We start from the raw sequence: 12,578 nt of genomic DNA, 5'->3' as shown, positions 1-12,578 counted from the left end.
CTCAGTTTCGAATCCCTTAAACTTAAACTAAATTTTGCTATTGACAACCTTACCCTTGAAATTAAGCACAGATTCCTTTTTATAAAAAGTTAGTAAAACTATGCGCAGCTACCATTATTCATTCAACACAATTTATTTTTTGAAAGGCGTAACAATATAAACTATCCATACGGGGACATCGTAATTCCCAAACACTTTAGTCACTTTTATCAAAATTTAACATTCCAATTCATTAATCAAATCATTTATTTACAAAATAAAATGTCAACAATTTCCAGTGAATAATGCAAATTCAAAATATCTTGGACGATAAATTGCCCAGCCTAATTGATTCTCGTGGCTAATTTCAATAAACTAGCCTTTGATATATTCTGGAAGAGCGGAATGATATCCCCGTGATTAAATAAAAGACGAGTAAGCTTTCTACAACGACCTAGGTCGTTGGCTTTCTATGATAAATATTTTTGAAGGCTGGATGTGGTATCTTGTTCCTTTAGTAATCTGTGTCTGTGGTTATGTATGGTTTATTTGGATTTTAATCACATTTGAAAATTTTAGTTTCTGTTTTTCGACCAAAACATCTGATCCAAACGAAACGAAATCTCTTTGTTAAGCGTTGGGTTATGAATGTTTTGACGAGTTTAGGGAGGATTGTAACATCCTTAGGAAATATTTCTTTTGGCACTGTCAAAAGAAATCCTAACAATGTAAGTTCGATGTATGTAACGTATAAAATATTCATGTCATGAACTTTTATCATTTACCTCAAAAATGCTGTAGAAAATTATGAATACCGGTTTTTAATTTGGTGAATGGCACTATTTTCCGTATCCACTTTGACCACTTAGTTATTTTGAAGAAGAATTATTTTATGGGTAAATATGTAGTTGGGCGGTATTTGCGAAAAAAAATGTTAAAAATCCGAAAATACTTTTATTCTATGCTCTTTAACTTCCTCTTTTCATTAAAAGCGGTGGAGGTAAGAAATTCCAAATACTTTAGGAGATATTGAATTTTTAAATTTCATCACAATACCAGAGCATTGTTTCTTGTTTACGAGTATCTATTTTTTTTATTGGATAATGATGTCACGTGATTGTTCGCGATAGGCCAGAATTCAAATGAACCAATACGTGATTATTTAGTTCCTTTATTGTTTAATTACTGCCTCCAACTCCAACTTAGGTGAGTTTTTAACGTTTATAATTTTAAAGTCTTATTTGTTATTGTTGCGCAAGTAATAAGTAACAAAAAAAATTTACGTGAGTTGTTACTGTTCATCCTTTGTCCCGGTTTGTTAGGTCAGGTCAGTTACATTATAAATACAGTAAACTCCCGGTATACCGCGCCCTGATAGATCGCGGAATCGGGTATATCGCGGGTTAAACCATGTCCCCCAATCAGATATGAATAATAATAATAATAACACAGTAGAACCTCGTTAATTCGTGATGGTCGGGACCGAGATAATCACGGATTACCGAATTTCACGGACTAGCGATTAAAAGCCCGGAAGGTCTTGTCAAGCTTCTCAGACACCGGCGTGCAGCTGGGTTAAGGCCAAGGTCATGTGATGTAACATCTACCGAGGCTTACTGCGCCTTGGCAGCAGATGGATAAAAAATAGTAAAATCTCCATTATTCGTGTTAATTGGGACACGCCGATGCCCGGATAATTAAAATCCTGTAAAAAAAAAAAGTAATAAACCCGGATATCCGTTCACGGTAAGGGCCGTCTTCGAATTAGTCTCGGCTTAAAAAAATACGGCACTGCTTAGCTATTAGTTCACGGTCATTTACAACAGCCGAAGAGAGAAAGATAAGATCGTGCTGAACTTGCACACATAAATTTTGGGTAGCCCCCCCCCCCCCCTTACCCCTTCATCCCACTTCGTCCAGCCGAATGCCAGCCAGACACGTCACTCGCCAGGCGCCTGCCCTGCGTTGGCGGGTGGAAACAAACAAAGGGAGACGGGAAGCAGAAGTCAGGACATCCCCCTCAAGTTTAAAGAGTGACAAATGTGACAGCTGAAAGGGGGACGACACAAGGGGTCGGTACAAACAGCGTTGCAGAGTTTGGCGGCCCATGCGAAGGCTTGCTGTGTTTGCCGGCCGCCGGCCCGCGTGACGTGAATTTTAAGCGCTGACAATTTTTACTTCTCTTTTTTTTTCTGCACTTTTAAATCGTCCCGGATTATCCGATTCCCGAATTAGCGCGTCACGGATTAACGAGGTTCTACTGTAATAATAATGGAATAAATGGTTGACAGCCGATTAGGATAATTTTGCGTTGTAACTCACAAACTAAGCATCGGGCAGAAAAAAGCCTAGGCGTAGAAAATGTCCACAGTGAAATTCTAAATAAGATATCTCCGTACATTATTCCTCTATCTTGTAGTGTTTTCAAATTATGGTCCAATCCAGCCCAGTGTTATTTTCTGAAACACTAGTTCTTAACATTTTTTTAACCCACAAATAAAGCATCGGACAGGGGACCCGATAAAGCCCACCGTCCAGCGACATTATCCAGCGTGACTCGGCTGGGGATTGATTTTGGATAGGTTTGGTTGACGGCAAGCGCTGGGAGGGGAGAGGCGAGCCGAGAATATGCGACCAAGACACCCGGGTAGACGGGAGGAGTGGAATATAAGCGCCAGTGATGAGAGGGGTGATTAAGCCGAAAGGGGGGAAGTCTGGTGACCTTGAGTAGTTCACTCATTTCCGTCGGCACACTTCTCGTGTTCACGTGTGTTGACAAGCGGAGACATATAAATGTTTTGTTATAACTTGAACCTACAGACATAATATTATTCGTTGTATTATACACGTTCATCTTTTTACTTTGGTATAATGTTTTAACATTAAATAGTAAAGTAAATCAGCTAGCGTATTTTTAATCTTTGCCGAGGAATTCCCAGTGGTCCAATACTTACGTGAACCATACGGTACCACTTTTGCCGTGAGGTAGTAAACAAGCCCCGGAAATGTTTATGTGTAGCGGCCTCCCGACCTTTAACCAGATGCTGGGGAATATAACACTTGCCGATCCGAGCCACACACACTCAGCAACTCGACACAGCGTTTGATGGAATAAGTAAAGACAACGTTTAACAGACTTTTTAATACGGCGCCACTGATTGCGCTAAAATTATTTTGGCGCAATTTTTGTATCCCACATGTGACCATTTATAATTTACTGTAAGCATGGATAACAAAGTTTAACCACTTTACACGATAGACGATTCTTTATTTTATATTGTACGAATGCTAGAATCGTTTTTCACGTATCTGCTGCATACTTTTTATTTTGTCAATCAAACTCGGTACTTTGCGATTCATATTCGGTTTGAAGTATTATTATGGCCTTTCTATTTAGAAGACTTTGACCACAGAATCGTGTGTAACCGCACACACTGCACTTACTTTGTTACGGACACTCAGACGAAGCAGATACTGTGGCTGACACCACGAGACTGGCAGCAGCTTGTGTGCCGCACGCCCGCACGTGTGTATGGCGGCGTGTGGCGCGCTCGTAGGCCGTGCGACAAACTGTGCGCGGCATGCGGAAAAATAAAAAATAAAAAATTCAACATTTAATATTTATCTTTAAAATTTATTATTTTTATTTTTTCACCCGCGTTTAGTGAAAACTGCGGATGCAAAGTCCGCACAAAGGCGGGCCGTCTATACTGTGCGTGCTTGCCGACCTATTAGAACACAGGCGGTGTTTTATGCCTTTTGACCTTGGTCACATCGAAACATCGCGGTTATGCAACAACGCGGGTAAAAGTTATGTCCCCCGACAACCGCGTTAAATAGGGAGTGTAATGTACTTTAAAACTAAAGAACCATTGAAATTAATTCATATTATTTTTAATGTACGCTTAGTTTCAAAGTATTTATAATGTAACTGACCTGACCTAATCGACCATTTTCATTAATTAGGCATTCTCAAACACATGGCAATAAAAAAAATGGCGGTCGAATTACTACACAGGTCTTGTATAGCAAAATAAGAACGGCGATATCTCCTAAAGTATTTGGAATTTCTTATCTGCGCTGCTTTTAATGAAAAGAGGAAGTTGAAGAGCATATAATAAAGGTATTTTCGGATTTTTAACATTTTTTTTTGCAAATACCGCTCAACTACATAATTATTTACCATTTTATGAAAATGAGAGATATAAAACTACAATTTGTTGTTTTTAAAATTCTGACATGATGTTGAATAATGTTCTTAGCGTGTAGGATTATCGGACGGCTTTTAAGAACGGAATGAAAATAAACGGTAAAAATGGTAATCACACACTACACACGTCCCTAAATTTACTCCAATGGGATGGTTTCGCAATTCCTACTAATTCGTGACAAAATCAAAATTTATACCTGTGCTTTTATGCTGCCACCGCAATTCATTGTTTACCCGTACGAAATATGAATGTATATTTTCCTTGTATTAGAGACGTTCCTAAATAAATCCTGAAAGGAAAGTTTCTTAATTCTTAGGCCCGTTCCACGACATGGAAACAAAGACGGATTTCACGGAACAGAGCTTCTACAATAGCACGCAAATGGAGATGGACCCGTACGGACCTGCTCAGCAGTGTTGAAGTCTTCCGCTTACGTTACTCCGTTAGACCAATAGGAGCATGTTATTTATTTACTGCATTGTCAAGCTACAGTTGCGCGTTCATGTTAATTAAGATGTTAGTTTTGACTAATGTTGGTTTCCGTATTTCTCAACTACTTTTTGGTAAATATGTAGTTGAGCGGTATTTGCGAAAAAAAGTGTTAAAAATCCAAAAATACCTTTATTAGACGCTCTTCAACTCTCTACTCTCTACTATAATGGATCTAGATTCTTCATCCTGTACTTACAGGATGTCTTGAAAGAGATAAACAAATAGGTAGCGATTCTTAAAAATAATTAAACACTAATTCAGAATCAACTTACATTTACAGTCAGATTTCTAATGTTCAAAACCAGTATTTAGCAACAGTTAGTCTTTACAGGTTATTAAAATTTCAATTAAAAATTTACATTTAGGTTTCAATAATGACAAAAAATGACAGAGAGAGAGAGAGAGAGAGAGAGACACAGAGAGAGAGAGACAGAGAGAGAGACAGAGAGAGAGACAGAGAGAGAGACAGAGAGAGAGACAGAGAGAGAGAGAGAGACAGAGAGAGAGACAGAGAGAGAGACAGAGAGAGAGACAGAGAGAGAGAGACAGAGAGAGTACAGAGAGAGAGAGAGAGACAGAGACACACACACACACACACACGCACGCACACCCCTTTTGACGTGTTAACTTAAGAATCTCTAAAACATAATTTATTATTACAACTAAGAAAAGTTAGTTTGGTAAATGAACTCTACATGGTCTATCTCTAACTCTACCACATAGTTACTTAGATTGGCAGCATCACGAACTATAAACCTAACATGTTAGTTACATCTCTAATTAGGATACTCGTTACCGCTGACGAGAGGCATCGCCTCTGCCGCTGTAAACCTAAACACATCCTGAACTTTACTGACTCGTTGCCATAGGGAGCCTAGCCTCCCCCTGAGTGAGCCGCGACTTCTCTCGAACTTGCGCTTAAATCTCTGTTCACCACTGTGTCTACCAGCACAATTCATGTTTATTGAAATAAAATTTACAAACAACTAACCAGGACAGTTCAGCAGGCTACCCCTTCCACCCAGATGTTCATCCACACCACGCGGTCTGTTGAGATAGCGCGCCCCAGTAACCGCGACCAGTGGCGGCGCCAGCACGCAGTCGGACAAACAAACTACAAAATAATGTGCAATCTGCAAGCCGGCAGTGTGCCGTGCCAGCCCCAGGCCCTAATTACTTGGTCCTGCCACTTGCACTGATGAGTGAACAGAGCCGCCAGCCCAGAGTCCCATCAGTAAAGTCTCCAAATTTGATTTCAAAAACCCTGGAAAATTTTGAACTGCAATAATATCACAACATTTTAATTACGAAAATTTTAATTTTATATAAATGTAATAACTCTATAGCAAAACAAACTAGACATTGTAGAAATTTCTCCTTTACGATATCCACTACCTACAAATTACTAAAATAAAATATGAGAAAATTTTTACTACTCGACCTTTGTTCATTAATACTTTTGCTTTGTGATTATCACAACTATTACACTACTAACTTACAGGAAAAGAGCCATTTTTTTATTACCTCATAACTTTTATGATTCACCTAACCAAAGCAAATGAAACACACACACACACACACACCTCTCACGTTACACATCAAACAAAATTCACATAAAATTAAACATCACAAACATTTAAAAGCCATAAAAAACCACTTACCTTTCTCAGCATTATGGCAAAAATCGTATTATCACAATTTATCGTGTAGATCATAAATTTACACCAATTTCCCATTCCTCCTTTTAATTTATTTGTTATTGCGAAACACGAACCGTCACTTCTCTGGTCACTAGTACATCCACAACTACATATTCTCTTTCTATACTGTACTGTTATATAATTTCTTTTAAATAAACATGACTTTCTTCTTCTCTCATGACTACCATACTACACTCATAACTCCACATATCCAATAAATTTCGTATTACCTACTTAATGCTTATTGTGTACTTTGTTTATTTTATAATGATATTTAATTCTACTTATTAATTCACTCCTCGTATAACTGACTGCTATTATCGCTCCAAAACTCACACTAACATTAGTCTTTTTTCTTCCATGGTGCTATTATCATCGACCAACTTCTGTGACGTCATTCATTTCTCCCTTCGTGATTCTCAACTAATAGGAATCAGGTATTGAATAATAGAATTGACCTGTATATGTTAATATTACTTTAGGTATATTTTGAATACTGTATTCCTAAGGATCTCTGGAGAACCACAGGATCAAGTTGCAGATAGTATTGAGAGAAAAGGGCGGTGACTCTTAGCTACGCTATTAAAGTACTTACGACAGAATTTACGTCTTTTTTAAATGGCTTTTATATAAGAAGTTCTTGAAACATGAGAATGTGGCTTCACAGAAAAATTAAAAATAAAGCATTAAAAAAATCCATTCTAATTGACCATTGTCACAATATCACTTTGTTATGAACCTTACCTAACCAAGCCACGTATTAAAATACTTGAAGCATCACAACACCTTCTTAGGAAATCATTCAAAACCATGTTAGGAATTTAAAAAAAATTATTACTATTATTATTATTTTTCAAAATGTAACTCTCCTTCAGAATGACCACCACTTTTTCGAGATCATTAACTACTTACACTGTTGGCCTACAACTGTTGCTTTATTTTTCTTCAAAACTGGATGTTTTGAATATTATGCTGGATTCTGAAATAGTCCAATAAATTCTAGAAAAACTCATGCTGGGAACTATAAAAAATTATAATTAATTATTATGAGGTAAAAAGAAAAATTATAATAATATGACAATTTTAATAATTTAAAATCAATATTTATTTGTTTTAATGTATGAAAACCTTAATTCTTCCTTGTTTTCAAAGCCCCTCACAACTAGTTAGTTTTCAAGAATTCACTGTAAAATAAACATGGTTGTGTGAAACAGAAATAACTTTGTGAGAAATAACTTAACTTTTTTATTTAAATTCCAAATTTATGAATATAGTGCAAACCAGAAGTCTGATAAGTTAGGAGCCATTTTTCTGTACACACAAATCACATGCTCAGAACAGTCTGACGTGACCAAACAGTAGACAGAGCAGTTGATTTGGCATGGTACAGTAGTGTCGATCTAATTAAAAAGTTTTCATCATTGGCAGTTATTTAGGCATGATTTCATTGAATGCAATTGAAGTCCATCTGTTTCAACTACGTTACCATTTCATTTCCCCCATTTTTATACAAGTTCTTATGGTTCTTCATGCTTTCTCTATGTTAACTTTTGGACTTGAATCCCTATTTCATAATTCATTTGCATCAAACCCTGTTTGAAACCAACAACTATTACTGCTGCTCCTTAGCTTATATGTACAATTAATAGATGGCAATGCTGCATTTATGCAAACATATGTAATCACTGTCTCAAATATGTACCTAATATTGTTAATTGTTAATTTTATTGGTTACTAGGTCTAAAGTTAGTCAAATACTTTGTCTGTATTGTAGTATAGGGGAAGTGGGGGCACAGTGTTACATGGGGTACAGTGTTACATTTTATATTTGTTCTGCAGTTGGCAGTTAGAGCTTTGTTTGTTGCAACAGGGTATCAGCCATTATGTTTTTCACAAAAACATGAGTTTTAGAGGGAGTTGAACTGTAATTAAAATTCTCTTAATTATTTTACTGTTTTTATATGTCAAAACTATTTTTTTTTTGTTTTCACTCTTTGCCTTTTATCTGGTACAAATGAAATATTTAACAATAGATAATTTATTTATGTATTCATTGTTCTAGTGTCTTTATTTAAATGCAAGTACATAACCTTTAACCTTTGGAAACAGGAGTAGCAATTTTTTGTAATGGCTAATGTGATATGGGGTACCTACAGTGTTACAAGTTATGATGGGGAACAGTGTTACATGAAATGGAGTACGTACTCTGTTGAAACATTGTGTTAAAATTTAAATAATCTTGAAGAACAAATAAATTCATTAATTGTAACTGTATCCCTACACACTATTTACAGTATTTTTAACATTGTTGTTATATGTAAGTCTACTTCAAAATGAGAAACAGACCTAAAGGAAGAAAGATTGGAACAGTTTCTGGTGATCAAATGAATGCTGCTGTTTTAGAAGTTGTTGAGTAGAACAAATCTGTAAGAAGTGTTGCATCGCAATATGGTATTGTGCATATGACTTTGCAAAGGTATGTTAATAATTATAAGTCTACTCCTGCTGATCAAAAAGGAAATTTTCAGTTCACTCCCAATTATGAAGTTAATCAGGTATTTTCTAGAGAGCTTTAAAATTTGCTGCACGATTATCTGATAATAGCATGCAAAATGCACCATGGGTCCATGGGTTAACAAGAAAATCTGTTATGGATTTTGCATATGAGCTTGCATGTAGAAACAAGCTAAAAATCCCTAAATCTTGGAGTTTTAAACAACCAAGCAGGTGTTGTTTGGTTGTATGGGTACATGCAGAGGTTTCCAGATCTGTCTGTAAGGAAACCGGAACCTACAAGCTTAGGCCATGCAACAGGCTTCAATGAGACATCAGTCGCAGAATTCTTCGACAATGTAACATCTGTATATCAGCAGTTTTTAGGTGGGCCTTCACCACAAGACATCTATAACCTTGACGAAATTGCATTAACAACCATGCACAATCCACCAAAACTGATAAGAAAGAAAGGACAAAAACAGGTTGGGCAGATTACTTCTGGTGAGCGAAGAGTTTTGGTTACAGCTTGTTGTTTCATTAATGCCCTAGGAAACACCATTCCTCCATTGTTAGTGTTCCCTAGGGTTAATTTTAAGAGTCATATGTTGGTGGGAACACCAGAAGGTTCAGGTGGGAGTGCTACTAAATCAAGTTGGGTAAATGGGGAGGTTTTCCTAGAAATTCTGAAGCATTTTCAACATTATACCAAAAGTTATTCTGACTCCAAAGTGTTATTTTTAATGGATAACCATGAATCACATATCACAATTGGTTCTCTTGACTTTTGTAAACAACATGGCATCATTTTGTTAACATTACCTCCCCATACCAGTGGGAAACTACAACCATTGGACAAGACTGTTTATAAGGCCTTAAAGTCCAAATTTAATAATGCTTGTAATGAGTGAATGCTCACTCATCCTGGACAGATCATTTCCATTTATAATGTAGCCGAACTTTTTGGCAAAGCTTACCCTAAGGCCTTCTCACATTCTAATATGGTCAGTGGATTTCGTTCAACTGGTATATGGCCTCTTAATAGGGATATCTATGGCCCAGATGACTTTATCATCTTACATCACTGACCGACCTGATCCTAATCAGACAGCACAGATTAATGATTCTGGACAGCCATCTCCAAACAACAGAAATGCTTCGCCATCTCAATTTATCTTCTACTTCAAAAAGTGGTCATTCCCACAACCCAAGCTCAACACCTCCAGTAAATTACAGCCAACCCTGCACACCTTCTACTTCTCAGCTATCAAAGCCAAACATGGCAGTACGCCTGATCTCACCAGAAGAAATAAAACCTTTTCCCAAAGCCCCTCCCAGAAAGAATGTCACGAAACGACGCAGAGTTAGAAGTCAGATTCTCACAAACACGCCCATTAAAAATCAGATATCAGAACTCTTGAACAGAAAAAAGAAAAATCAAGGAAACAAATCCATCACTGCAAAACTAGCAAGAAGAAGCCTTTTGAAATGCTTGGAGATGTCTTCAACAGAAGATGAAGATTCGCCATCGTATGACATTTTCAAATGACGAAGAGGACCCACTGCCAGAAATTTTTTTGGATGGTGCAAGTAGGATGCCTATTAACAATGGGATTATGTGCTAGTTGAAGAAGGACAGCTTAAAGGACATAAAGTTCATTCAATTGGTGAAGTTGTTAGCATAAGTGATGATGATTTTGAAGTTTTGTATGTCAAGAGACTCTTTCCAGCTTTTAAATTCACGAGAACAGATGAAATTTTCAATTTTGAAAAATCTAAAATTATTTATAAACTTCCTTATCGAAATCCATCAGGAGGAACACAAAGAACAGCAGAAGTTCTGGTTTTCCCTGTAGATTTATCTTCTTTTCAAGGTTTAAAATAGGCAATGACATAATTGTTTCAGTAATATTTTTGATATGTAATCACTGTTGAGGTAATATTTGTTTGTAATTGCTACTAAAACGAGTCATAAAAGTGTCTACTAGACTCCTATGCAAACATAATGAAACAGCTGTCTGTAAAATGAAACTATGTTGTAAAATATTTTATACCTATTAATTTTTTTTTCACAATTATATGTTTATAATTAAAATATGTACAGTAGCACATGATAGTTTTCAATTAATCTCATGCCTGATATTATTATTATTATTATTGTTTGCTACATAATGTTAATGTAACACTGTGCCCCATGGTATACGTAACACTGTACCCCATCTGTGGGGCACAGTGTTACAAACAATTTATTTGCAAAAATATTTAATACATATTATAGATTTATATAAGCCAATATGAAAATGCAATTCATATTAAATCAATAAAAACTCTAAGATTCTGTAATTTCCACTGTTTGAACAAAATTTATTTTTAGGAGTTACGGTAAAAACTTAATTTTGTGTAACACTGTTCCCCCACTTCCCCTATACAAGATATAATAAATAATTTTCCTGAAAGGAAACAATTTTTGAAACCATTATGTACTTTTATTAATAATTTTTTCATTTATTTTTATTTCTCTTACTTCATTGCTGATAATCCATTCTCTACTTATATATATATTTTTTTGCTTTTTCTATGTTTGCGCTAGACTCCATTGTCTTTACTCACTAACACTAAGGTGAGAGTGTCACTTACCAGTAATACACCATCCTTTCTCCTATTTCTACTATCTTTCCTGTACACCCCCACACTGTTAGCTCGCAACACTTCAGTCCCACCTTATACCTAGACCTCTTAAAATTGAGCCTTTGTTAGTAACCTAGCCTTCACAGAAATATTAGAAACATATGGAAATGTAAAATAACGTATAAACTATTATAAAACACAAAAAAAATTCACATTTTTTAGTGTTATTATGACTACTTTGGCTGGGTTTTTAAATTTTTGCTAGAAAAGCAAGAGTGCAAGGATGCAACATTCAACTAAGCAAAAAAACCACAGTATGTAGTTTATAAAACATAATGTCCAAAAGAAATCACCAAACATACAACTTAAATTTGTAAACTGTAGAAAAAAAAGCTGTTATTGACTGGTTGGATAAATCATGTAATGATGCGAAAGAATTTATACTGAAGAAAAGCAGGCAAATAATAACCCTGAAAAATGATTACCCTGAGCCAAAGAAAATCAAGAGAATTTTCTTATTCTATCCATATTATCAGAGATTATTCTTATTGGAGATTGTTGCTGTCCACATTGACTCGGTTAATGGAGACTCTACCATCTGCTATATGTTTATTTTAAAAACTGTCTTGAAGTAGAATAAATCTAAAAATATTTCTTTGTAACTTGTTATTCATTCCAGTATTCGACCTGAGATCTTTGTGTGTTTGTAATCTAACTCCAAAAGTAATGTCTGAACTTTTAAAATCTGTATAGTGCCCAACATACATATTTTTTTTAGTGTTTATATGTACTGTGACATGATTGGATTTCTTATAAATGAAACAATCAGACTCATTACAAAGTTAAGGGGAAGAAAGCAAGAATATGTAATGCCAGTGAGTTGGACTCGTTATCTGCACTGTTGTAGATGTGTGCTCTTCTGCACGATGTGAGTGTGCCGACAAAGAAGGCTACCTTTGCCATGGGTTGCTTCTGGGGCCCAGACTCTCTCTTCGGGGCGATGCGCGGCGTGGTCCGGACACGCGTGGGGTACACAGGTGGCTCCAAGAAGAACCCCACCTACAAGTCCATGTAA

General features: G+C 36.2%; 1 protein-coding gene across 1 annotated transcript in view; it reads left to right on the top strand.

Moving 5' to 3' along the window:
• The first annotated feature begins 443 nt into the window (after positions 1 to 443).
• Positions 444 to 12,578, top strand: part of LOC134527264 (peptide methionine sulfoxide reductase) — an 85,620-nt gene continuing 73,485 nt past the window's right edge. Inside the window, exons 1-2 of the mRNA XM_063359787.1 lie at positions 444 to 707; positions 12,411 to 12,574. Of these exons, the coding sequence (XP_063215857.1) occupies positions 624 to 707; positions 12,411 to 12,574 (248 nt within the window). The 5' untranslated portion in view covers positions 444 to 623. The remainder of the gene's footprint in view (positions 708 to 12,410; positions 12,575 to 12,578) is intronic.

Source organism: Bacillus rossius, chromosome 1 (assembly GCF_032445375.1).
Source record: "Bacillus rossius redtenbacheri isolate Brsri chromosome 1, Brsri_v3, whole genome shotgun sequence".
Taxonomy (NCBI): Eukaryota; Metazoa; Arthropoda; class Insecta; order Phasmatodea; family Bacillidae; genus Bacillus; species Bacillus rossius.
Note: the sequence above shows the minus strand (reverse complement) of the source record. Positions and strands in the feature narration are given on the sequence as shown.